The sequence below is a fragment of the Mustela nigripes genome, chromosome 4 (genome assembly GCF_022355385.1).
Source record: "Mustela nigripes isolate SB6536 chromosome 4, MUSNIG.SB6536, whole genome shotgun sequence".
NCBI lineage: Eukaryota > Metazoa > Chordata > Mammalia > Carnivora > Mustelidae > Mustela > Mustela nigripes.
The window spans coordinates 62,941,403-62,969,125 of record NC_081560.1 but is presented as its reverse complement, the minus strand read 5'-3'; the positions used below and the strand labels follow the sequence as shown (position 1 = coordinate 62,969,125).

The 27,723-nt window shown below is 34.8% G+C and overlaps 1 protein-coding gene across 2 annotated transcripts in view; it reads left to right on the top strand.

Moving 5' to 3' along the window:
- PHF14 (PHD finger protein 14) overlaps positions 1-19,992 on the top strand; it is a 206,555-nt gene extending 186,563 nt beyond the window's left edge. For both annotated transcript variants that reach the window (XM_059396776.1, XM_059396777.1), the window contains one exon: positions 19,794-19,992. In XM_059396776.1, coding sequence (XP_059252759.1) covers positions 19,794-19,868 — 75 coding nt within the window. In that variant the 3' untranslated portion in view covers positions 19,869-19,992. The remainder of the gene's footprint in view (positions 1-19,793) is intronic.
- Positions 19,993-27,723: the final 7,731 nt, after the last annotated feature.

The window sequence follows — 27,723 nt, the reverse complement described above, 5'->3', positions numbered from 1 at the left end:
TGACCTCTCAGTATCATTTGTCAATCTATTGACCATTCCCTCTTTCTTAAAAAATTTTCTTACCTTGGCTTCTGTGACCCCCATTTTCTTCCTACACAAACTGGCAACTCCTCAGTCTTCTTAGCTAAATTCTCCACCTCTGCCCAAGTAGTATTACCATGGCTTAGTCCTTAAGGCCTTTTTCTCCTCAATTTACATACTGTTTCCTAGATAATTACAAATAGTCTTAGCTATATGTTGAGGACCAAAACTTAAAATGCCTGCCCTTAATTCTTCTACCGAGATATAAATTCATATATCCAAACATGTTTCAGATATTCCCATTGAATATCTAAAGATTGTCTTATGCTTAATAGTGCCAAAATATAATTCTTGTTTCCTGATCCTTCATCACTCCACCACAAGTACTTCTATAATTTTTACCAACTTAACCATTTTTGGTGCCCAAAACAGGAAATCATGTCTAATTACTCTTCTTTTGTTTATTCCCATATTTGCCTATCAGCCTGCCCTCGCTCTAGACTATACCATACTCTGAAGCATACTTTCTATTCACTCTACTTCTACAGGACTCCAGGACACCCTCATTCCTGATATGGACGGTTGTAATAGCCTTTTGCCTTATTTCCTATTTTCATTCTTACCTATCTTCTACTTTATGTTGCACCTAAAACAAGCATAAAATTCAAAATCAAATCAGATTACTTAAATTTTTAAGCCCTTCAGTGGCTTCCCATTACATATAGAATACCCAAGATTGCATATATAGTAATATGGAACATGTAATCTCATACCAAATATGCTGACCCTTCTGGTGCACATGCATGCTGCACTCATTTTTACTGGAAGGTCCTTGCTCTCATTCTCCATGCCTAGATACTCTCTTCTCACAGATGAGTACATGAGTGGCTCCTTCATATCATTCAGGTCTCAGCTTAAATGTCGCCATGTTAGTAGAGGTACTTTCCTGACTACTTTGTCTAAGAAAGTATGTTGTTGCACTTGGTATCCCCTTCCTTTTTCCTTTTTTCTGCTACATCAGAACTTGATATTACCTGTTAATAGCTTATTATCTGTCTTTCTCTGTTGGAATTTAAGATCCAAGAGGATAGCTGTGCTGTTTCTCCATTTCCTAGAACAGAACCTGGCACATAGTAGACACATACTTGTAGATTAATCAACAAATAGAAAACAGTAATATATTGTAAGTTTAAGTAATTCTTAATGTAACAATTATCATTTATATTGAAATGCTAAAATTGTACTTAGAAAGGGAAGCCAAATGATCATTTTTATTCTGGTTAGGTTTTGAGGTTAGGTTTTTATTTTACCATTTTACAGGTAAAGAAACCAAGACTAAGACATCATGTGCCTTTCCCAAAAGCACATCAATAGTAAGTGCCAAAGCAGGGTTACACCAAAGCCTAGACACTGCCCACTGTGCTCAGGTAGATGTCTTGGGTAAGAACAATACACAGCTGTTTTTCAGTATAAAACCATTCAGTTTACCGATAATGTGTACACACAATGTTGCCAACATTTGATTTAAAATCATATCGCTTCACTGCAGTCAATTCTCTTCGTGAAAGAGTTCCAGACAGCAACTTAGGAGACCTGAATTTTGATCCCAGCTCTACTATTAATTAGCTGTGGGACCCTGGGGAAGTTAATTATGTACTATAAGAGGCTATTATGTCAGCAGCATGAAAAGAATAGATCAAATGATCCAACCCCTAAGTAAGGTACCTCCTATCTCTAAAATCTTACAGCTCTTGGTAGAGAAGAGTGGTCTGGAAAAGACCATAGAAATCTGTTGTAACATCTTGATAGCTAATTTATCTCTTGAATGTGAACTGCTTATATATTGATTTGTTCTTCTTGGAAATTAATTATGGGGTTTACCACCTGTGTATCAGTGAAATAAAGTCCTAACTGATTCAGGCTACCTACATTCAGAGGGGGTAAAATAGCATTACAGTCTCAAACACCTGCTATTGTTCAGTTATTATACTGCTTTATTATTCTTTTGAAATTGAATATATCAATAAGACATTTCAATCTGTGGTGAAGTAGAGAGTTTATTCTTTATTTTCTATTTTAAAAGAAAACTGGAAAAAAGCCAGATTGTATTTATGTATTTTCTGTGATAAATATATACCAGTAATTTTAAAGATAAGTAAAATAAAATCATTTTTAAAAACCCTCTCATAATGCAATGGAGAATTATGAATTTAAATTTCCTGGGTATTTGCTGAACATCTGTATTTAAAAATTAGCACTTCCTAAATGTTTAATGCATTTTTGATGGAACAGTATTTCTGCCACATGATGTGGCTATGAGATCATCAGCTTTAATTTTGTCATTTTTATATTTTTGAATTTATAACTTTATTTTTCATTAACTATTGAGTTATATCAGAATTTTATATTCAGTTTAATAGTATTCTAGGATATTCTTTTCAGACTCTTGAGTTTGAAATCTCAACATTCCCAAGGGCCCAGAGGAGTCCATCATTGACCTACCTTTAGAGGCTTATGATTCTTCTTACAAATAGAGGCTATTTTTATTTTCTTAGAAAGTAAGCCTTTGGGTTAGTAGCTATTAAAGAATTGAGAAAGTCACGGATCTCGATAATAAATAAAGATAAATTATTTTAAGAGCTAAGAGCAGTCATTCCAGGATAATGCAGAATTGTATGTTGCTCAGAAACTGCATAGCTTTGGATGGTGCGCATGTCCAAGGTAGGACTTGAACCGGGTTTGCGAGTTACTGACCACAAAGCCCAAGTTATACATCCACTATTACCCAATTGCATAGAAGAAACAGGGCAAAAATAAAAGTACATCTAAAGTAACTAAGTGTGCAAAGTCTGTAATGCTAAAACCAGAAAATGCTAGAACCACTATTGTGTACCTTTCCATGTCATTTCCTACTCTTATCCTCTCTCCTACTGGACTTCAGCTGATTTTACCTTCTTACTCTTTTCCTTACCTGGAATGCTTATCCCTTCAGATTCCTTAATTCAGCTCCTTCTTATCCTTCAGATCTCAATATATTTGTCATTTTCAGGAGGGTGAGGAGCTTCCCAGAAACTTTCAGATCCTTCTGTTAAAAGTTTCGTGGCACTATACTTTTCTTCCATTGAACATATCGTAATTGCAATTATATAGTTACTCCAGTGATCAATTGTTTTAGTCACAGATTACAAGCTCCATAAAGCAGGGACTGTGTCTTTCTAATAGATCATATTTTTTGAGCATCTAGCACAATACTTGATACATAGTTAATAATCAGAGAGGGATACATAGATGGCTTATATATCTCTCCAGGTATCTTTTTTTCAAATAGAATATTTGAAAATGTCATTGTATGAATTATTTTTTCTAACATCCTATTGCCTAAATAAATAATGGAATACTGAGAAATACTTTAAACTTACAGAATAATTAATTGGTCATAGAAAAATATTAAATAAGTGAGTGCATTTTTAGGCAAGGTTTCTAAATGATTTGTTGCTTGCCAAGAGGCCTGCTTTTTTTGAATGTATCATTGCATGGTTTTCATTATGGTAACAGTTTAAAACATTTAGTCTTTTTCTTAAAAAGGCAAAATAGTGGCTATGGAGTAATCTGCAAATTCAAGTTGTGGAAATGTGGCTGTTATTTTTGACACTGATTATGAAATACCAACATTAGATGATTTTTTGTGTGGAATTTTCTAAAATAGCATTTTAAATTTTTCTTGAAGCAAAATCAGTGTTTTAATCCATGAAAAATTAATGTGCCATAGATGTGTTACTTGGACATCTAATGAGGTATTAATTTCCAATAAAACTGTGAAGATTAATGGGTTCACTCTGGGGAAAATAGTATTCAACTTGAAGTAGAGATATTTAAGGCAACTTAATCTGTTCACTTGGGAGTAAAGTTTTTAAAATTCACTTCCTAAACATAAGTCTATTTCTGAAAGATGTCCTTGAAGTTGAATTTATCTTAATACAAAAACAGTGTAAGTTACATTTAGAAGTATTTGTTTTAACAATTCACAATACTAATCTTTGGGCACGAGGGAAGGTTTATTATTTTGATGACATAGCCCAGCTCTGTAGGATATAATTCATTTTTAAAAATACTCTCTTATGTATTATCATGGTTCAGTTTTCTTCTCTTCACATTTATATGTCTGATGTACTTTTTTCATTATATTGTAATTATATGCCTCCTTTCTACCAAAATGGAACATGGACTCCTCTAGACAGCAAGACCTTTTATTCAGCTTTGTTATTTCCAACACCTTGCCTAGTGTCTAACACATAGTCATTGTTCATTAAATTTTTGTGAGAGAATAAAAGGAAGGATTCTAGGAATAGAATTTACTTCTAGTTAAGATCATCTTAAAAAAATAATTTTAATATGAGTCAATGGACAAAATACATTCCAGACTCTTCTAAAATTTAAAGATTATTTAGTCAATACAATCAAGTAATTCATTGGGTTACCAAAAATGAATAAATAGATCGATTGTTCAATCTCTAGGTTTTGATTTACTAATATTTTTACTTTGTTTTGACATTTGTACTCTATGAAGTCAGTCTCAGGTCAAACGATGTTTCTCTAGAGAAATTTCTTGTGTTAAGCAAGAGTACCTCTTTTTCTCTAGATAATAGACAATTTTTGAAGACCCAGATTAAAGGTTATTGAAAGAACATTTCAATATTAGTAAGAATATCTGCTATCCAAAAACCTATCAAATGAAGTAATAAAAACAAGTCACATTTTACCATATTACAGTTGAGTATTGTTCTAATGATTTTTAAACTGGATTTTTAAACAGGAAAACATGACAGTGAACTTCATGTGCAAAACACTATTCTGGATCAATGTATGATTTTCCTAGCACTTTTTTACTAAAAGCACTACTTCATAGTATAGAGTCTATAATGAGCTGTTCCTATCACAGAAATCTCCAAAGCCTCTTTTTATATAATTCTGATTACCTTTGCATACTACTTTGGTGAGAAACTCTACACTATTTAAACCAAAGTACACTTATTTCTAAATCATCCTAACAAAGATTTTGTTTATTTGCTTATCTGTTTTTACTTTTTGTGTTGAGATAACTTTAGATTTTGAATTATAAAAATTGTATGGAGAGTATGCAGTATTCAACTTCTCCTTATGTTAACATCTTGAATGAGCATAGGAAAATTATCAAACCTTTATAATAGTTTACTTAAAACTATTATAATTTATTTGGATTTTACCAGGTTTGCCATTAATGACCCTTTTCCTGGTCCAGAATCCCCTATTTCATTTTGTCATGGATCCTTCATTCTGTGGAAATTACTCTTTCCTTACCTTTCAAAATCTTGACACTTTTGAAGAGTATTATTTATTTTGTAGAATATCCTTCAATTTGGGTTTGACTGGTCTTTTCTCATGATTAGATTGAAGCTACCACAGACCAGAGATGACGTTCCTTCTCAGTGCATCCTTTGACAGAAAATAGAATGTCAATATGTATTACTAGTGAGGTTAACCTTGCTCACTCAAATTAAGTTAGTGTTTATCATGTTTCTCCACTGTAAATTACTGTTTTTCTTTAACAATGTAGTTTTAAATCATTTGAGTTTGGGAAACAATTTGGGAAGTTGTTTAAAACCACTAGAAAACCTACTGAAGAAATTGGTATCCTGTATTTGTCTTTCTAGTGCTCAGTATTCTCCTATATTTATAGTAGGGGATTAGATAAGATCTGATAATTTTTCATCTTTAACATTCTGGGACTCAGTTACCCTGAGGAGACCTGGAAGTGAGTTAAGAAATGTCTTATACATATCATAGTTGTTTACAAATGCCTCAAGTCCATCTGAATTTGATGTGGCTTTTGAAATAAGTATTTTAACAACTTCCTGCTTAACTAGGGCATTATATACTGAAAACAATTTAAATTGAGATAGTTGGTGAGAAACTACACTATTTAAACCAAAGTACACTTATATCTAAATCATCCTAACAAAGGTCTACTATCTAGATATTTTATTACTTAGGTATGAAATTATTTCTTATTCTAAAAATTGTCAGTTTAAAACATTTACATTGTCTAGCCTCAAAAACAGTAACATTAAAAGAATTTTAATTAGTGAAATACTCTGTTAGCTTACAAACTGTAGTTTTCACTTTGATAAATTCCATTCAGTGAAATCAAGTGTTGTAAATAACAGCAAATTATGTAAATAATAGAATTTCCATTAAGGGAGTTTTGGCTACCTTTTACTTTCTAAATGTCTTCTACATAGCTCAAAAGTAATTATTAAGGTTGTAACATTACAATTTATGTAAATTCTGTTTGTTTCTTTGACAGTGATTTGATACATATGAACTATCCTTTCTTTAAAATACCAGAATTCAGCAAAAGAAATATAAAATGTATTTTCTCTCTTTCCTTCCCCCTCTCTTTTTATTATGGTTTCAATTAAAATGGCCAGAGATGTTTCTAATGGCAGTTATAGAAGTTAGTTTTGGTAAAAAAATAACCTTAGGTCCTTACTAAGCAAACAAAAATTTATTTTCAAATGTAAGGTATCTTTTTAAATCTGTGTTGCATTGAACTCCTTGTTGTATTGTGAAGGATAAAGAAAATGCTGTCAAACCCTGTTAAAGAAGGTACTCTTCAAGTGGCCAATTCCAATATCATGGTTATTGCTTATGTTAATGAATAAATAAATATGCTGCATATCAGTATTTTCCAGTTCTTATAAAATACTCTGTTATTTGCTCAATCATTTCTGGTCACAGTAAACAATGTATGTATCTCTGAAAATTTTAAATAGCCAATCACTGATTTTTCTTTTCTTAATCCAACTTGGAACTCTCTTGACTTTGGTGATCACTGTATCTCATATTTTGCATATTTCAAACACTTGAGACACTATTTATCTCATTTTAATTTGGTAGAATTTTTTAAAACCCTGGGAATTTAAACCTGTATATGTAGATTTAGGGTAAAAAATAAAATAACATAAATTTATAATGTCTCTTCTCTTTGAGTAACTATGGAGAAAGTAGAAATTTCTATGTAAAGTCTTTAAATATTAGCACATTTGGGATTTTTGAGATGTTACATTTAGTGAATAGTAGATGGTTTATAAAAAATACTTTCTAAAGAATCTATTTAAATATATCTTGGTATACTGTAAACTTTAATATATATTGAATTTGTGAATGTACTATCTGGAGGGTAGAAAGATGGCAGAATAGGAGGTTCCTCCGCTTCCTATGGATACACCAAGGAAATAACTACATGTAATGCAACATACCCTGAAATCGACCTGAAGACTGGCAGAATAGGTCTTCCACAGCTAAAGATATAAAGAGAAGGCCACATTAAGGAGTGCTGGAGAGACAGAGACATGGTCAGAATCTAAAAACCACCAGTGTGGCAACCCAGAAGTGATAGAAATATCATAGGCACAGAAGACTGAGGGGATCAAGCCCTTCATCATGCACCCCCAATCCTGGGGACCTGCACTGAGAAGATAAGCTCTCATAAAGTCTTCTTCGAAAATCAGCAATACTTAACTCTAGCAGAGCCAGAGAACTATTAAGAAACTTGAGTCTCAGTTCTTAAAAGGTTAGCATGCCATATCACTGAGTTCAAGAACCAGCACAGAAGTAGCAGTTTGAAAAGCACCTGGGTTATATATGAAGATTTATTGACTGATTTTAGGATGGGTACCAAAATAGGCAGGGATCTGCAGGAGTTTTCTCCAGGAACAAAATGGTTGGTGAGCACGATCTGCTTACTTCCCAGCAGGCTAGCTGGCCAGAGGCTTATGGGAGCCAGTTCTGACAACTTCTACCTTGCTAGCACCACTTATCCCACCCCAACATTCCTTCCGTGGACCTCTTCTACCCACCCAGGCAGGTAATCCTCCACAATGTCTTGCACCTCACCATACCCAGTAGGCAGCCTAATAGGACTGGCATTCCCCCCCACCCCCAGAGCAGCTACTGTCCTGCCACACTGGCAGGCAGCCCTGTCCTGGGTCAGCACTCGTCCAGAGCAACTTCTGTCCTCGGGACAGGGGAAGATATCCCCACTGAGCAACACACTTACAGTTGCTTAGCTGGTTCTCTCAGCCAGCTGCATGGTGAAGCCAAGCCCACCAGTGCACCCACATAGAGCTGGTCACTGCAGAAAGGCAGGCTGAGGGCAAGCCCTGCTCACTAGTGTACGCCTAGGGCTTCAGTCAGGTTTCTCATCCAGCCATACTCAGGGCAAGCCCTCCTTACCAGTGTACCCATAGTAGTTGTAGCTGGTCATTGCTGACAGCTGGGCTGCAAGCACGTTCCACGTACCAGCACACCCATTCCCACCCCAACCACGACAGGAGGACATGTGCAGCCCACATAGGGGACACCCTTAGAAGCACCTGGCTTCAGTGACCAGAAGGAGCTGTGCTACAGGGCATCTGAGGATGCCTTCTATATAAGGCAACTATGTTCAAGACCAGGAGATGTAGCTGACCTACCTAAAAAAGCAGAAATAAACTCAGAGAGTCTGACAAAATGAGGAGACAGAGAAATATGAAAGAACAGACAAAAAACCCAGAAAAGAGCTAAAAGAAATGGAGATAAGTAAACTGCCTGATAAATAGTTTAAAGTAATGGTCATAAAGACACTCACCACACTTGAGAGAAAAGTGGATGAACACAGTGAGAATGTCAACACAGAGAAAGAAAATGTATATATAGTTTTTAAACAACAGAGCTGAAGAATACAATACTGAAATGAAAAATATACTAGAGGGAAACAACAACTGATTAGAGGATACAGAATAGATCAGCAATCTGGAAGACAGTGTAGCAGAAAGCAACCAAGCTTGAACAGCAAAAAGAAAAAAAAGAATTTTTAAAAATGAGGATAGGTTAAGTGATCTCTAGAATAACACTAAACAGTTAATGGATCAATGAAGAAATCAAAGAAGAAATTAAAAATAACATGGAGACAAATGAAAAAGGAAACATGTGGGTTAAAATCTTTGGGATGCAGTGAAAGCAGTTCTGAGTGGGAAGCTGAGTGTTACGGGCCTACCTCAAAAAATGAGAAGAATCTTAAATAAACCAAACTTCACACCATAAAGAACTAGAAAAAGAATAAGTAAACCCAAACTTAGTAGAAGGAAGGAACTAGAGATTAGAGCAGAAATAAATGAGAGACTAAAAACAATTGAAAAAAAAATTAGTGAAGCTAAGGGCTAATTCTTTGAAAAGATAACAAAAATTGATAAACCTTTAGCCAGACTCATCAAGAAAAGTGAAGACTCAAATCAGAAATGAAAGAGAAGTTGCAACCAACTCCATAGAAATACAAAGGCTTACAAAAGACTACCGTTAAAAATTATATGCCAGTGAATTGGACAAACTAGAAGAAATGGGTAAATCCCTGCAAACATAGTCTTTCAAGAGTAGAGCAGAAAAAAAGAGAAAATCTGCACAGACTGATTACTAGTAAGAGAATTGAATCTGTAATCAAAAACTAACAAACAAAAGTGCAGGACCAAATGGCTTTACACATGAATTCTACCCAATATTTAAGAAGAATTAATACCTATTCTGAAACTGTTCAAAAAAACTCAGAAGAGGAAGGAATGTATCCAGATTCATTCTATGATCCCAGCATTACATTGATTAAAACCAGACAAAGACACTACAAAAAAGAAAATTACATACCAATATCCCTCATGTACGTAGATACAAAAATACACTAAAATGATCATTTACCACTATCAAATGGGATTCACTTCAGGGATGCAGGGATGGTTCAGTCAATCAACATTATATCCCATGTTAACAAAATTAAGGATAAAAATAATATGATTATCTCAATAGATGCACGAAAATGTATTTGACAAAATTCGACATCCATTCATGGTAAAACCTCAACAAAGTAGGGATAATGGGAACATATCTCAACATAGTAAAGGCTCTATATGACCGATCCACAGCCACTATCATACTCAATGGTGAAAAGCTGAAAGCTTTTCCTCTAACATCAGGAACAAGACAAGGATATCTACTCTTAGCACTTTTATTCAGCATAGTACTGGAAATCCTAGCTGTAGCTATATGATGAGAAAAAGAAAGAAAAGCCATCCAGTTAAAGGCATTTGCAGATGACCTGATACTATATATAGAAAACCCTAAAGACTCCACCAAAAAAAAGTGTTATAACTAATAAATGAATTGAGTAAATCTGCAGAATATAAAACCAATAGACTAAAATCTGTTGTATTTTCATAAACTAGTAACAAATTATCAGAGTTTTTAAAAAATCCCATTTATAATTGCAATCAGACAATAAAATACCTAGGAATAAATTCAACCCCAAAAAACCCCAAAAAGGTAAAAGACCTGCACTTTGAAAACTATAACATATTGATGAAAGAAACTGAAGATGACACAATAAGTGGAAAGATATACCATGGTCATCAGTTGGAAGAATTAATAATGTTAAAATATTCATCCTACCCAAAGCAATCTATGGATTCAATCTGTCTCAAAATACCAATAGTATTTTTCACAGAAGTAGAACAAATAATCCTAAATATCTGCATGAGACCACAAAAGGTTTCAAGTAGCCAAAGCAGGGATGCCTGGTGGCTTAGTCAGTTAAGCATCTGCCTTCAGCTCAGATCATGATCCCGTGGTCCTGGGAACGAATCCCACACTGGGCCCCCCACTGAGCAGGGATCCTGCTTCTCTCTCTGCCCATCCCCCTCCATTCCTGCTCACTCTCTCTCTCTCTCTCTCTCCCTCAAAAACAAAATCTTAAAAAAAAAAAAAAATAGCCAAAGCAATCTTAAGAAAGAACAATGGTGGAGGTATCACAATCCCACATTTCAAACTACACTATAAAGCTATAATAATCAAAACAGTATGTTACTAGCACAGAAATAGATACCTAGATCAATGGAATAGAATAGGGAACCCAGAAATAAACCCATGATTATATGGTCAGTCTTCAACAAAGGAAGCAAGTATATGCAATGAGAAAAACAGTCTCTTCAATGAATGGTATTAGAAGACTGAACAGCTACATGGAAAAAGAATGAAACTGGGCCACTTCCTTATATCATATAAAAGAATAAACTCAAAATGGATTAAAGATCTAAATGTGAAATCTGAAAACATAAAAATTCTGGAAGAGAGCACAGGCAGTAATTTCTCAGACATAAGCCATAGCTACAAAAGGAAAAACTACTGGGACTGCATCAAAATAAAAATATTTAGCACAGCAAAGGAAATAATCAACAAAGACAACCTCCTACTGAATGGGAGAAGATCTTTGCAAATGATAAGGGGCTATATATATATATATATATATATATATATATTCACTACTAAAAACAAAAAATCCAATTAAGAAATGGACCTGAGTAGCCATTTTACCAAAGATATACAGATGGCCAAGAGATACTCAACATCACTGATCATCAGGGAAATGCCAGTCAAAACCATAAAGAGATAGCATTTACTATCAAAAAGACAAGAAATAACAAGAGTTGGCAAGACGGGGGGGGGCGGGGAGGAATCCTGTACACTACAGGTGGAAATGTAAATTGGGGCAGCCACTATGGAAAAGAGCATGGGGTTTCCTGTGAAAGTTAAAAATAGAAAAACTATACAACACAATAATTCTACTTCCGGGCATTTACCCAAAGAAAAGAACAACAGTCATTCAGAAGGACATATATACCCCTATGTTTATTGCAGCATTATTTACAATAGCCAAGATATGGAAGCATCCTTAGTGTCCCTGGATAGCTGAATGGACAGATAAATTGCGGTATATATACACAGTGGAATATTACCCACCCATAACAAAGAAATGAAGTTTTGTCTCTTGTAATAACATGGATAGACCTAGAAGGTATTATGCTGAGTTAAGTCAGACAATGAAAGAGACTGCGGACTCCAAGAAACAAACTGAGGGTTTTGGAGGGGAGGGGTTGGGGGGATGGGTGAGCCTGGTGGTAGGTATTATGGAGGGCACAAATTGCATGGACCCCTGGGTGTGGTGCAGTGAATTTTGGAACACTGAAAAGATATAAAATAAAAGTGGAATAAAAATGCCATATGATTTTACTTCTGTGTGGAAACTAAAAAATAACAGATTAATACACACAAAAAATCAGAAACAGACTCCTAAACAGAACAAACTGGTAACTGCCAGAGGGAGGGGAATGACAAAATAGGTGAACGGGACAAAGAGGTACGAAGTTTCAGTTATAAAATAAGTCATGGGGATGAAAACTACAAAATAGGGAATATAGTCAATATTTTAATAACTTTGTATGGTGACAGATGGTAACTAACTAACTGTGGTGAGTACTGGGTAATGTATATAATTATCAAACACTGTTGTACACCTGAAACTACTATGTCAACTGTGTTTCAGTTAAAATAGTAAACACAAGCAAACAACGTACTACATGGAAAAATACATATAGAAGACTTGTGCTGTCCTCACTTAAAATGTATTTATGTTGGCCTATTATAGAATTTGAGGTGTTTTTGTTTTGTTTTTATCTTCTTCTATAATCACTGCTGACTACATACCAATTTATCAACCTGAATTCTTCTAACCAAGTAGTATCTTTTAAAGCAAAAATGCAACACCTGGTGACTCAGTTGATTGATTTCTGCCTGGGTCATGATCTCAGGGTCCTGAGATCAAGTCTCATGTCAGGCTCCATGCTCAGCAGGGAGTCTGCTTCAGAATCTCTTTCTCCTTCTACCCCTCCCCCTGTTCACACATGTGCGCACAGTCTCTCTTTCTCTTTCTTTTTCAAAATAAAGAAGTCTATCAGTCAATCAATCAATCAAAATGTTATAAATGACAGTGAGTTATCAAGGTTAGGGGCTTCTAATGTAGAATTGAGCATTAATTTTCCAAATATTAGACTTCTACTAGAGAAGGAGTTTTTTGTTTTTGTTTTTGTTTTTTAAATCTTCAAGACCGTAAGTTCCACATGTAGAGACTAGTGGTATTCTTAGCTTAGAAGGTTCATATCTTAAACATACCCGAAATACCCAAAAATTCAATTTATGGAAGTTGTACTTTTTTCTAATGTTTATGGGAAGATACAAGGATACAAGCTTACAGAATTAAGAGTCTACCCTTCATCACTCATTTCATTTCCTTTCCTTTGTCCTACTTATTTTGCCTGACTCTCAACTTCCACTCACTCATCTTCATTTCCTTTACAATAAATATACCCTTCTCTAGATGGTAGTACCAGACCATAGGTCCTTTCTTCCCAGAAAGAGTCCCAGATTACAATGGAAAATCCTATGTTTTATTTTTTTAACTTTCCCATTTCCATGCTGCCAAAAGCAACCACCAAGTAAAAAGTGACAAGAGGAACTAAAAACTTAGAAAAGCAAACCTACCCTCTAAATCTCCAAAATCATGAATTGGAGATAAGGGCCCAACAAATGAAATAGAACTGTGCATATATTCTTTTACATGGAATTAGATATTCATGACTGCCCTTTTATCTCTCTTACTTGCTATTAAAATAAAGGATATGATTTTATAATAGTAAATAAAGGGAAATTTCCTTTATGATTTCTTGTTTGAATCACTAAGTACAGAGAAAAAGCAGAAATTTACAAAATAACTCTATTCTGTGTAATAACTTAAGTGTTTGAGCTAGGTTTACTAAGAATCTCCCAAGTCAATTTTATAACATAGCCTAGAATTTCTAATTAAATATGCAACTTCTGTCATAAGAAAAAACCTGTCGTATGCTTTTTACAGTATATTTAATTAAGCATTTCTTGTAAGTTCATTTCAGTATCTATCATGGCCCACTAAAGTTGGAATTCAGTTGTAAAATGGTAGATTAATTGCTTTTGTATTAAATGAAATAAGAATCTCAAATATGCAAAGTCAGGAAATTTAATTGTGGCGTTCAGTTGCTTATTCAATGCATTGGAAAACTGAATGCAGAAGTACCGAAAAAAAAGCCAAAGGTTGTTAAATGTAGCACATCACACACATCTTGCACTTTACTTAATGATCCAAGTGTTTATTGCTATGAAGTAAATGCACCATTTAAAGAATTATGGTAGAATTGTAAAACATTAAAAACTCTAATTAATTTTAGTCTGAAGCATGCAGCGTACCCATTTTGCCTAAAACATTCTCATTAGCATCAGTATTTTCCAGTTATTAAGATGAATTTTTTCCTCATTATGCAGCACTGGCATATTTTCTGTATTAAAAGCACAATCGTAAGTGCTGTTGAGAATTCTATCTGGAATACGCTTTAAGTGAATAAAAGAAAGCAGTTTTTGACCACAGATTGGAACAGTATTTATTGCTTTTGACACTTGCTCTATAACTAACAACAGGTTAGGTGTATGTATTTTTTTGCCAGAGGTACATGTATCTATCCACACACATACGCGTGCGCGCATGCACACGCACACACACAAACATTTTAAAAGGACCATTGTTCAAGCATACAGATAATTTTGGCCATTAATTTGAATCTAATTACAATAATTCTTTGGTTGGCCAAAGGAATATTTAAAATCTAAAGATTACATATGAAAATAGAAATACGTTAAGTTGGTGCTTAGTTGCACCTTCTCACTTCATTTTACTGTTGTGCTACCACATATCTGTCTGCTATGAAATTCAGTTAAGTAAAAACAACTGAAACCATTCTCTTTGTAAACGTTGACCTCCATTATGCTTACTTTTTTTCTGGAAATAGTTCAAATGGCCAGGTTATAAAGGGATTTATTAAAAGAAAGCTTATGTTCTCTGTTTATAAAAGTAATCCATGCTCAGAGTGGAAAAGGAAAACACATGAAAGCACAAACAAGGGAATAAAAATTAAGAACATCACCATTTTGAACATTAGAGATACTTACAAAAGGAATCTTGAGTAGAATAATGAAAAGCAAACTTGAGCTGTGTATTTTCAGTATAGGCAGCTGTAAGTGCCTTGAATTTTTTTCCACATAAAACCTTTGCACAGACATGATATTTGTTTTTGATTTAGAAAACCTTCATTAAGTTGCAGTTTTTAAATCTTATTTTGAAATAACTTTAGACTTAGAGAAAAGTTGCAGAAATCACACAGATAAGTGCCATTTGCCCTGCATCCAGCTTGCTATAGTGTTAGCAACTGTTATACCCAGGAAATTAACATCAAGACAGTACTATTTACTACTGCATAGACCGTATTTAATTTTGCCAGTTTTCCCACTAATATCCTTTTTATGGTGCACTGTCTTTAGTCATCATGTTTCCTTAGTCTACTCCCATCTGCGATTGTAAAATCTTTGTATTTTCTTTCATGAACTTGCCAGTTTTGAAAACTACTGTTCGATTATTTTATAGTGTTTATCTGATATTTTTTTCATGATTAGACTGAAGTTATGCATTTTTAGGAAAGACACCATAGACCAGAGTTGTGTCCTTTTTAGTATATCATAGCAAAAGTTTAGTGTTAATATGTTTCACTGGTGATGTTAACCTTGATCACTTGGGGTATGGTGCTGGCTGACAGGTCTCTGCACTATAAAGGTACTCATACAGTCATCTCTAAAGGTAAAGAATCAATGGGGAAAGTTTTGTCCCCTTGTATAACACTACTTTAAGACAATTTACAGTTCGGGTCTCTCTAGGATTGAAGACAGAGTCATCTGTACTCTGACTAATTTGAGTCCACATATCATCTAAGCAGTAGAAATTCCAGCTGCTAAAATAATTGCCATTTATTTGGAGTTAGTTATCTCCTAAGAGAAAGGGAAAGCAGCTTGGATAGGTTTGATTAACTGGCATCAATTCTTTGAACTATTATGAAAACCAAGGCAATTTTGTAAATAAGGAAAGTCAGGGGCACCTCTGTTTCAATTGAAGGTGGAAGCTTGAATAGCATTTAAACAAAATCCTGCAAGTTTTATTCAGTGATAAGAGGGATTTAGTTCAAATAAGAATGGCAATCATTTTACTGATTTCTCTGTTAGAATAACTCTTTCAGCCTTACGTTGCCACCGGGAGCATTAGACCATAATATGTCTCTATATAAATAATATATGTCTATATATAAATACAGTTTATATATGCCTAGAAATGGTCAGTCTCCTTACTACAACAATGTAGTCAGTGTCAAAAGAGCATGAAGGCTAAAGAAAAGAACCACCTTAATTATTTGGCATTATGAGTAGTTGTTGTTATGTGAATGGGTATTCTTGAAATTCCACATGTAACTAGCAGGTCTGCAAGATTGTTACAAACATGTTTTCTGGAGTATGATTTAACAAGCTTCAAAGTTAAAGAGGTAAACCTGACTACACTTTTCAGTGGCCCCAAAGGGTATATTTTCTTGCTGGCTGCTTCAGAACACTTCTTGAAACAAATGTCAAAATTGTCAGGACTGTCACTAAGAAAATGATCCGTGTAGCAAGGGTTTCTTTCACTGGGAAACAAACAGATGTCTTATCTCAGCAAAGAGTAACAAAAACCTGCCACTTAAAAGAAAATTTCGCCTGCCCTTAATATCTATTAGTGAAGAAATACTTGGATAAAATCTTCCTTTCTTTGCAGTTTCATTCATTATGCAGTCATTTGTCAATGATATTTCATTTGCTGCCTGAGCTATTTTAATGATTTTATTAATCTTAATTGCTTATAAAGTTCTTATGCAAATTGACCTGTAATGTTAGAAACACGAGCAATTCCAAAACACAACAAAAACAACAACAAAACCCAAAAAACAGCAAAGCAACCTCTAAAATCCTTTCTGGACCTTTACTATGGCTAATTCTAATGTTTTTATTTATAATGATAAAAGTTGTTACTGTTATTTTAATTATTCTGAAGATACTCTACTATGGCAATTACAGTGTGTTATACTCCAGCAGCTAGGGCTAAATGCCTTTTCTTCCCCTTCATAATCCTTTTCTTCATCTAAATCACAGTTACTCTTGTGCAATGGAAGAAAGAGATTGGATCTTGTTACCTATGGAAATGGTTTAAAAGCATAGAAAGGCAAGATATTGTAAGACATCCTCAGCATAAAGAAAAATGTGGAACAGTTCTTCACCTGTCCCGAACAGGAGGCAATGTTAGATACACATTTATAAACTACAGTTGACCCTTGAATAATGCAGAGTGGGGTTCAGGGTGGTAACAACCTACCTGCATGTGACTTCTGACTCCCCCAAAATTTAACTAACATGACCTACCATTGACCAGAACCCTTAGTGATAACATAAAGAGTTGATTAATATCTATTTTGTTACATGTATAATATACTATATTCTTACAATAAAATAAGCTAGAGAAGAGATGTTGAGAAAATACATTTATAGTACCATACTGTATTTATTGAAAAAAAAATCTTTGTGTAAGTGGACCTGCATAGTTCAAACCTGTGTTTTTCAAGAGTCAACTGTATATACTTTATTACTAAGAAAAATTCAGCAAGAAGACTAGCATTACAAGAATTTTAATCAAATATGAAAGAAAGTTTATAGATACTTCCTAGTCCTCGGGGTTATTATTAAGCCTTTACATTACCATTTTGACTTAGAGCACTACTGAAGGCTACTAGGGAAGTTGAGATAACCGAGCTCATTAAACCAGTATGTCATATCAGTGTGTGAACTTAAGACTGTCCAAAAAATAAAGGTTCCAATCCTGTCCTTCAAATTAAAGGATATGAGCTTTAAAAAAAAAAAAAAAAAAAAAAAAGGATATGAGCTTGATAATGGCTGTTTTGGCTAATGTTGCTTCAAACGTTTTTGCTTATTTTTGTTTTTGGTATTGCCCTGGTAAGTTTAAGATTTTTAGAAGTGTGACTGTTGGATAAGGAAGAATATTATGCTTTTCCAAGTTACATTAGCTTAGCAGACGTCTCTTATTTTTTATTCCACTGTTTCACATAATTCAGAAAACATTTATTGTACTCCCAACTGTATACTAAATGTGCATTGTTGACAATAAGATTATAATCTAAAAAAAAAAAAGGAAAGCCCTGCCTTGAGGAACATACAGCTAAATTCAGTGCTATCTATCAAAAAATTTCTTGCCACCCTTACCTGGTGATTTAACACTTCCTGTCAGTGTCTCACCCGAAGAAGACAGTGGAAAGTATAGAGCAAGATTTGCTTTTTATTAGGATCTAATCAAAATATAATCTTTGGAAACTCTTGTCAAAAGTGAAAACTACTTGTTCAAGAGTCAATCGAACATAGCATCTCTGTTCAATAGAGGTAAATTGGAAAAAAAGCTAAACAACATACAGTGGCTATTATAGTTTAAAAATATATTAAAACCACATTGCTAAAATGATATTCAAAACCCCATCTCTTCTTTGCCATATATCTATAAATGGTCCATGTTGGATGATAAAATATTGGTGATTTCTCCACTTTTCTGGTGTTGACAGACTAAATCACAGATGCTGGTGAGTTTTGAGAGAGACAAAATATATAAAGGAAGCTTTCTCCACCCTAATGTTCAGAGGCAAGGATGTGGTTTTTCATGGGAAACAAACATTTATGTCTCGATTTGCATTTACTTAATAATGTTAATTTACTAAATAGAGCTCAACAACTACCTAATTGAGTTGAATTGGGTTTTATGTGATTCAGAAATAGGTGATATATTTGGTGATACTGATATTACTGTTGTCTAGAGATACTTAAGAAATTGTGACTCAGGGGCGCCTGGGTGGCTCAGTGGGTTAAGCTGCTGCCTTCAGCTCAGGTCATGATCTCAGGGTCCTGGGATCAAGTCCCGCATCATGCTGAGCAGAGAGCCTGCTTCCCTCTCTCTCTCTCTGCCTGCCTCTCTACTTGTGATCTCTCTCTGTCAAATAAATAAAATATTAAAAAATAAAATTTTTTAAAAATTGCTACTCATGCTTTAATTCAATAGAAGAGACAATGCTTTTAACTTCATTTAATAAAAACAAAAGATCTTAACAAATACTAGAAATATTAGGAAAGCAAGACTGCTTTAGACTTGGTATTGTTGAAGGAACATAGATGATGAAATGGGTTACAAAGTATAAGATGAAATATTTTTCCAGACTCTTCATTATTTATACTTTGGAGGTCACCATTTAATATTGAACACAAGATGCACTTCATTCCTGTGGAGACCGACATTATGAAGTCACTTCATTTATTCACCTTGTTCCACAGAAACCTGCTGTGAATTATGAGACCACCACTTAGAATCGAAACTGTAGAAGATTGTAAGCATTCGATAGCCTGACATGACCATGTTTCCTATTTTAGAGCTGACTGATCTTCAGATAACATATGGTGGTACAAGTAATTGGAAAATTGGCAGACCTGTCAAGAAAGTATGCTAGATGAGACAAAAATGCCATGCTGGAGCACATGAAGTGTCTCAGAAGTTAAATTTATTTTTATCAAGCAGTGAAGTAAAAATACCCGATTCACCTCCGAAAAGGGACACTTTTTATGGACAGATGTTTTCAAAAGTAATTTTTAGGTCATTAAGTTGCTTTTAAAAACATACAGAAAATTTTAGTCAGTGTGTAGTGTAAAAGAACACCCACTGTAAATATTTAAATGTTACATAATTTTATCATTTTGTTTCTAGCCTTTTTTCTGGATTACCAGAATCACAATAGTTAATTCTTCAGGGAACAGAATTAAAATGTATTAAGTATAGCTGATAAAATGCCCGAAAGTTTATGTTTTAATGGTTTTTAAAATTTATTTCACAGGAAGATGAAAATGAAGCTGAAAGAAAAAATATATCTCAGGAGCTCAGCATGGAACAGAAAAATCCAAAGAAATAAAGGATTTTCTGTAGTGTTTTGAAAAGTTTGCAACTTATGTAGTAGCAGATAAAATTTCTAATTGTAAAATGCTAATTGTAAAATCTAATTTGCAAAATGTTCTCAATAAAGTTGTTGAAAATGAAATAGGACCTTGTATTTGGAATTTGTATGTTTTCTAAAGCAATGTAAACTTTTACATAAAAGACCTTTAAAATATATATATATTTTTTTTAATTCAGAACTAAAATCTGAGAAGAAACAGAATTTTCTCTTATCTGTAACATGTAATCTGTAAGTATACATCTGGATGACCTAAGCAACAAGTCTCTGACAATCATTTTTCCCCTTAATAGTCTCTATTGTCTTCTTCAGGGGCCTTAAATAGAATTCCAACTATTAATAGCAAGAAAAACCAAAACTGTTCAAAAATGAACAGGGAACACTTGCATGCGAAACACTTAAAATCAGATGGTGCTACAAGATGACATACCATTTTGTGATCTCATCAACATGTGTATGACATACTACCCTAGGATTGCAGGAAAATGCTAAAAAGAAATAATTTAACATTCTCTGCAGCATAGTAGTACCATGATTTTTAATTCATAAAATACCAACTAAGGGCCTGCTATTTACTGTGCCCTACACACCTTTTCTGGACATTTTAAGAACAGTTTTCAGCTATATTTCTTTGGCTTAGGAATTTTCTAAAATTCCTCTGACACCTATCTCTATCCGAGAGAGAGTTCTCATAACACGACGTTTTACTTTTGCTGATTCTAATTCTTTAGCTATTATTTGCCAACTGCAGCAGGAGCAACAAAACGACTTGCTCTCTGCAGAGCCAAATGTTTTTGGCAGATGTCTTTGTTGGATTGTTTAAGGCAGAGTTTCTTAAAATGAGAAGCAGAACTTTGGAGGGCTTATAAGAGAATGTCAGCATACAACTTCTTCCCTGTGAGAATGAAATCTGTACTTGCCCTGAAGCCATAGTTTTATCACATGGATCTGACAAGCTCAATAAAGGTGTGACAGTGGGACATGCTGACAGTTAGGATACAGTAAACCAAAATGGAAAAAACGACAAGTAGGCAAAATAGAAAATTCATTGATACATCGCCTCAGATAAGGTTAAACTGTGGATATCAGGAAAATAGCTATATCACACATATTGGACACCTTGGATAAATTTTGGAACAAAGAGTTCAAGGCAAATGCCTGAGAAAGGCAGGTTAGAGTCTAAAGAGAGTGTTGGCAATAAGCCAACATAAAAAATGACATTTTCCCCATTTTTTTCTACATGATTCATACCACAGGTAGCATTTATTATGTTTATTATGTTGCAGGTACTGTGCTAAATGCTTACTCTACATTATGCCACTAATCATCCCTGTTGGCATAGAAGATGGTGACTATTACTTTTCCCATGTTCCAACAATCATTCTGAGGTTTAGATGGGAAGTAAGCTAATTAAGGTTATGTAGCCTGTAACTGGCATAAAGACTTCAAACCCAAGTGGTTTCACCTCAGAATATCGTGTTTAATTACTATGGAAATACCTATTACCACCATACTTCTTTCAATCCACCGTCTTCCCCCAAAATGTACTGTCTTGCTTGTTAGCCCCTCATCATCACTTGGTCCTTCTCCTTTAGTGACTTCTCTTCCCCAACTACTCAGCCATGCTTAATTTATTTTGAAGACGTCAGCTTAAGTAAAATAAGTGAAACAGGTTTAACTACCATTCCACCTGCTCCAAAACTGGAGAGTCCTGCTTTATCTTTTTTACACGGAGTTACAATGAAACAAGTATAACAACATCACTTTGGGGGGCCATTTTTTTCAGTGAACTGTTCATTGAATTGTTAGTGCACTACCGTCTCATCTCTTAATACTTTCATTCCTAAAATAAGTTGTTGAATAGTACGAGAGGCACAGTGACAGCCACCGGACAGGCATTTTAGATATTTGTACTTAGGGGTTTGCTTTAATCATCTAGAACCCTAGTTTTCCTTTTTAAAACATTTTTTTAAATACCCCTTGGTTTAGGACAGCAAGTGATAAAGTAGAATCACTATAAAAATTTCCTTTAGGGATAATTTGCCATATGAATTTCTCAAATTTTTAGGGTCCATAAATTCATGCCACCCATACATATATGTATGTACACATATATATATGTGTACATACATATAAATCCTTTCATCACCCTACAGGGCTGCCCACATGTAACTGATTAAATTGGTCACTTTATTTGAATCAGATTGTGCATATTTTACATTTTTCATTATTTTATAGAATATTACATATTGTATTAGCTCAGGCTGCCGTAACAAAATACCCCAAGCTGGGTGGCTTAAGAGAAATCTTTCTCTTCATAGTTCTGGAGTCTGCAAGTCCCAGGTTTTAGTTTCTGATGAGGACTCTTCCTGGCTTGCAGATGGTGGCCTCACTGTATCCTCACACGGACTTTTCTTGGTACATGCATGAGGCAAGAGAACAGGCAGGCTTTCTGGTCTCTTATAAAGCCACTAATCATCAGGATTCCAATTTACGATCTCATTTAACCTCATTTAATTACTTCCATACTCCCAATCCAGCCATACTGAGGGGCTAGAGCTCCAGCATATGAACATGCGGGGTTGGAGCGGACACATTCAATCCATAACATGTGATTTAAGTCCAAGTGCCTCTGTTACTAACTATTGTAGCAGTTAAAAAGCACTAGAGCAGGGGCGCCTGGGTGGCTCAGTGGGTTAGGCCGCTGCCTTCGGCTCAGGTCATGATCTCAAGGTCCTGGGATCGAGTCCCGCATCGGGCTCTCTGCTCAGCAGGGAGCCTGCTTCCTCCTCTCTCTCTCTCTCTGCCTGCCTCTCTGCCTACTTGTGATTTCTCTCTGTCAAATAAATAAATAAAATCTTTAAAAAAAAAAAAAAAAAAAAATAAAACTGATTTCTAAAGAAGACAAACCACTGCACAATTATATGTGCCTGTTTTATCTCTATATATACCCATTGCTTGTTTCTTGACCCAGATTAGGTATAACACGGCCACTATAAGTCAGCCTGGGACTAACAACACAGAATACTGAAAGGACAAGATTCCTTTGTACTTTATGAGCCTGTGTGGTCTCACCCACTCAGCCAAATTGTTCTCTCTTCAAGTTAGTGATTGCACTATATTTCTTCACATCTTTAGAAATTTTAAAAATAAACCAACTTTGCTCAGTATTTTTCTCTAGCATACTTATGACCAGCATTTTTTTTAAAAAATTGTATTCAGAATTCTACTCTTTTCTCAGGTCTATGAAATAAACAGCAGAAGTAGGAAAAGGTGTTAGGCTGTTCTCAAATAGAAATTGCTGAGCGTGAGATCTTAAATTCATTCAACAGAACTTTACTGGAAGCTTCTATTTGCTGTGCACCGTCTAGTACCAGGAATTCAATTAACAGACAAACTCCCTCTGCTGTCCCTGTCTTGAAATTCTTAATACTTTTTAAATAAGGGACCCCACAGTTTTACTTTGCACTGCACCTGCAAAGTACATAGCAGGTATGACTAACACGTATTGCTTTTACTCCTTAAAAATCAACTGTATTGGAGTATAGTTTACCTACAGTATCCAGTACCCATTTTAGATGTACAGTTCAAAAATTTTGGCAAATATACATATCTATGTAATCACCACTCCAAGAAACAAAGCATTCCCATCACTCTACAAAGTTTTCTCACGCAGTTCTGCAATCTCTCACGCACCCCATCATAACCACCAATCTGCTTGCTTTCTTGATTGTTTCTAAAGTTCCGTGTGAACAGTATCACTGCAGGCGTATTCTTCCGTGTCTGGCGGTGTTCACTCAGCATAATATTAGAGAGTCATCCAGGTTATTGCACGAATCAGTGGTTATTTTTTTTCCGTTGTTATTGCTGAGCACTTTTTCATTGTGTGAATATGCCACAATTTGCATATCCCATGTACTGCTGGATATCGGAACAGATATTGTACAAAAGAAGATATACAAATGACCAAGAAGCACATGAAAACATACTCAACATCATTTAGTTGCCAGGAAAATGTACATTAAAACCACAATTACCACTGTATACCCACTAAAATATGTATGATTAATGTTACCCAATACAGCAACTACTAACCACATGTGGCTATTAAGCACTTGAAATATGACTAGTCTGAATGAAGCTGTGCTATAAGAATACAAGCGAGATTTTGGTAACTTAGTATGAAAGAAGGATAAAGTATCTCATTAATTTTATTCTGACTAAATGCTGAAATGACAATAAATTTAAGTAGATTTGGCTAACTAAAGTCTACTATTAAAATAAGCTTAAGGGATGCCTGGGTGACTCAGTCACCTGCTTATAGGTTCTGGGATCGAATCCACAAACAGCTCCTTGCTCAGCAGGATGCCTCTTTTTCCCTCTGCCTGCCACTCCCCCTGTTTGAGCACTTGCTCTCTCTTTGACAAATACACGAAATCTTTAAAAAAATTTTTTTAAATAAAGTTCAACTATTTCCACTGTTTTAATGTTGTTGTCTATGTGGTTTCCTTTGTATTTCTACTGGATAATCCTGGGCTCTTTTCAAGTCTGATGATGAAATGCTGGTGAGGTCATGAAGCAACTGGAACTTACACAGAGGACTCAACTAACCCATGTTCAGGCTCATGCGCAGTAGAAATGGTGAAATAATAAATGTGTGTTGTCATAAGCTGCTAATTTTGTGGTCATTGTTATGCAGTAGAAAACTAATGAGATACTGCATGAGAAGTTGAGGGTAGGCTGCAACTGTTGGCAAGTCCGCATTCAGCAATGGTAACCAAATCTCCTTTCAGGAATAAACGGTAATGTTATGGAATCCATACATAGCTCCATCCCTTCAGGATGAGCCTATTGAGAAAGTAATGATGTAGCCATGGAAAGAAGTTGACTGACAGCTGAAGTCCACCTGATTATCAGGGTGAGTGTAAAACAGTACACCTTGAAAAGGAGTTTGGAAGTTTTGTATGAGGTTAAACATACCCTTAACATGTAACCCCGTACCGCCACTATAGATTTTCACAGAAGAGAAATAAAAATATATGCCCACACAAATATTTGTTTTCATGAATTACATATAAATTACATGAATTGCATATAGTTACATACATGGTTCACATTTGTTACATGAATATTTTAAACAACTTTATTCATAATTAGCCAAAAACTGGAGGTATTTTTTTTCTTTTTAAGTAAAAGTTGTATTTCATGATGGTTACTCTTTTCAGAAACCATTTGTCACACTAAGCTGTAGGGTATATGGTTCACAAACCCCCTTGATTTTCTTTCAGGGAAACTGGATATATTGTGCAATATATTTGTAACAGTGTAAGGGGTGGGAATAATCACTATGTACCAAAGATGCTGATGAAAATTTAAAAAGAAATTAAACATACCAAAAAAATTCAAGAAATTCAACATCCAATAAACAGTATAATGCCTTATTCGAAAACACTTAATGTAGTAAAAGCTTTTTAATGACTCCATGTTCTGGTTTAATTATTTGTTTTGAATAACCTTTGCAGTTGAAAGTACATGTACACACAACCTAAAATTCTTAAATCACAATGGTATCTTCTGGCTAATCTCTATCCTTTTCACTTGGGATTAGAAAGCTTGAGTGAGGGGGGAAGCAAGATGTGCACCCAGTCGCTCCAACTTTATATGTTTTGAGTTTCAAGTGTCCACGAACATCTCCGAGTTTCACTTCGACACATGCCTCGCAGGACAGGCTCTTTCCAGGGTGTAAGAGTTTTTTATTTGTAACTTTCTGATCATCCTGATGAAATAAGGTGAGTCTAGGTAGTTTTGCTTCTCTAACTTTTTTTTTTTAAAGAAAATTATAACTACATTCTGATTGCTTCTCTTGTTTTGTATACTCTTTCTGTAAATCACTAATGACTTTCCTTTGAGCTTAAACCATTAGAGGCATTTGACATTTCTGTACTCTCTTAGCTCTGTTGTTATTTGTCTTGTTTCCCCCAGATACAACAAATGGTTGCTCTTTAAGTTAACTGCATATAAAACAAAAACAGGGGAATGTTTCTTACAAGTGCACCTCTTACATGGCTATAGAAGATTTATTACGAAGTCCACTGAGATAAAGAAGTCAGTTCAGTTCATTGCGCTGACATTTATTTCCTAATCCCTTGGGTCCCCGAGGCCTGGCCGCATTTCAGTCGGTTGGTTGCAGACACTGCGTGGGGCTAGAGCGACTTACACCTCCTCATAGTAGGCTAAATAAGATTCACTCTGAATAGTGAAGGTTGATTAGAAACCTACTCCATTTCACATCACCTTAAGAAAACAATTTTTACCTAGCCATGATTGAGCAAATTTCTTCCCCATCCCAGACTATCCTGAATAAACATAGCAGGTAATAAATGTTTCCCCATGGTGAATTCAATGTGGAGCCCCTGGTTTGTTATCTAGAGAGCAAGTTAAGTGCTAATGGTAACGGCGTGAAAACACATGCAACTACGGCATAATTCTGATTTGTTTAAGAAAAACTATTAATTTCCTTGTTACAAAGCCAAGTAAGTACAACCCTTTAAAACTGCTGAACCATGAAAAACCATTTTCCTTAAGGGTTTTAAATTTGGGAACAGACTCCTGAAATTTATAGCTTTAATGAGATATTCTTTGCCTGCAGTCAAGATGAAAGCTAGATCATTGGTTTCCCAGCAGGACACCTATGTGTTCTTGTGTGCACTTGATATCATTAGGCTCATAATAACACAGCCAACATCACATTAATGTCTGAAAGGTTCACTTTCGTCTCTTGGTTTATCTTTCATTTATACCTACAGCATGTTAAATATCTCTCTAGACAATAAGATCTACTCTACCTTTATTGATACTGTCATGGGAGTAAAATAAAAATCCCTATTTTCAAATCCATGATTCAAGCCACAGACAATAGATAGGGTTTTACAAAACAGTAATTGAATCAGATGTTGTATGTGTAAGTTTGAAGATGGTAATGTGGACCTTCCTGCATGCCAGTTCCAACTGTCATTTTTAACATTGTGTCTAATTCTAAAGGTGACACAAGATCATCGTTACTTCTAAAGACAGGTGAACACTTTCAGAATATTCAGATTTCAGGGCAGTGAGAAAAGCAGCTTATTACATAGCATCAGGAAGAGGTAATAATCATTGCAGGAATCTGTCATTCTACGCTCCATGGTGAGCAACATAGTGAAAGAGGACTGAAGAAATAATCAAAACTATTGTTTGCAAAATATCATTATTTTTTGATATAACACAATGTAATTCTGATTAAGGAACCTAATTGTGTAAATTGTGCCCTTAAATTTATGCAAATATTTGAAGGCGTTTTATCTGTAGGTTTTCTACCCCTCTATTATTTATTATCATCCACAATATCCAACATACGCAAAAGTAGGGAGAGGATTGCAATGAATCTCCATCTACTCCTAACTGAGATTCAACAGTTCTTGAGATTTTCCCATGCTCGCTTGATAAATTTTTTCTTCTTTCTCTTTTGCCTAATTATTTTAAAGCAGATCCCAGACTACTATGCCTTTGAACATCTATTCTCCTTTCAACAATTTACTTCTGTATATGTTTAATTTACACATGTTTTTCTATGACAGATGTACATTTTGTTTTGTTTTTTAATCATGTGAGACTGTAGGTTAATATGATTATGGAAGATTGGAGAACAGTAAATTCTGCCTTGTGCACCTCAGGCCACACATTCTCAAAAGAAAATAATTGGTCTGAATTCTTTTTAAAATGGTGATGATGTAAGAAGCAGAAATTACACAGAATCTCAATTCACATTTGCATT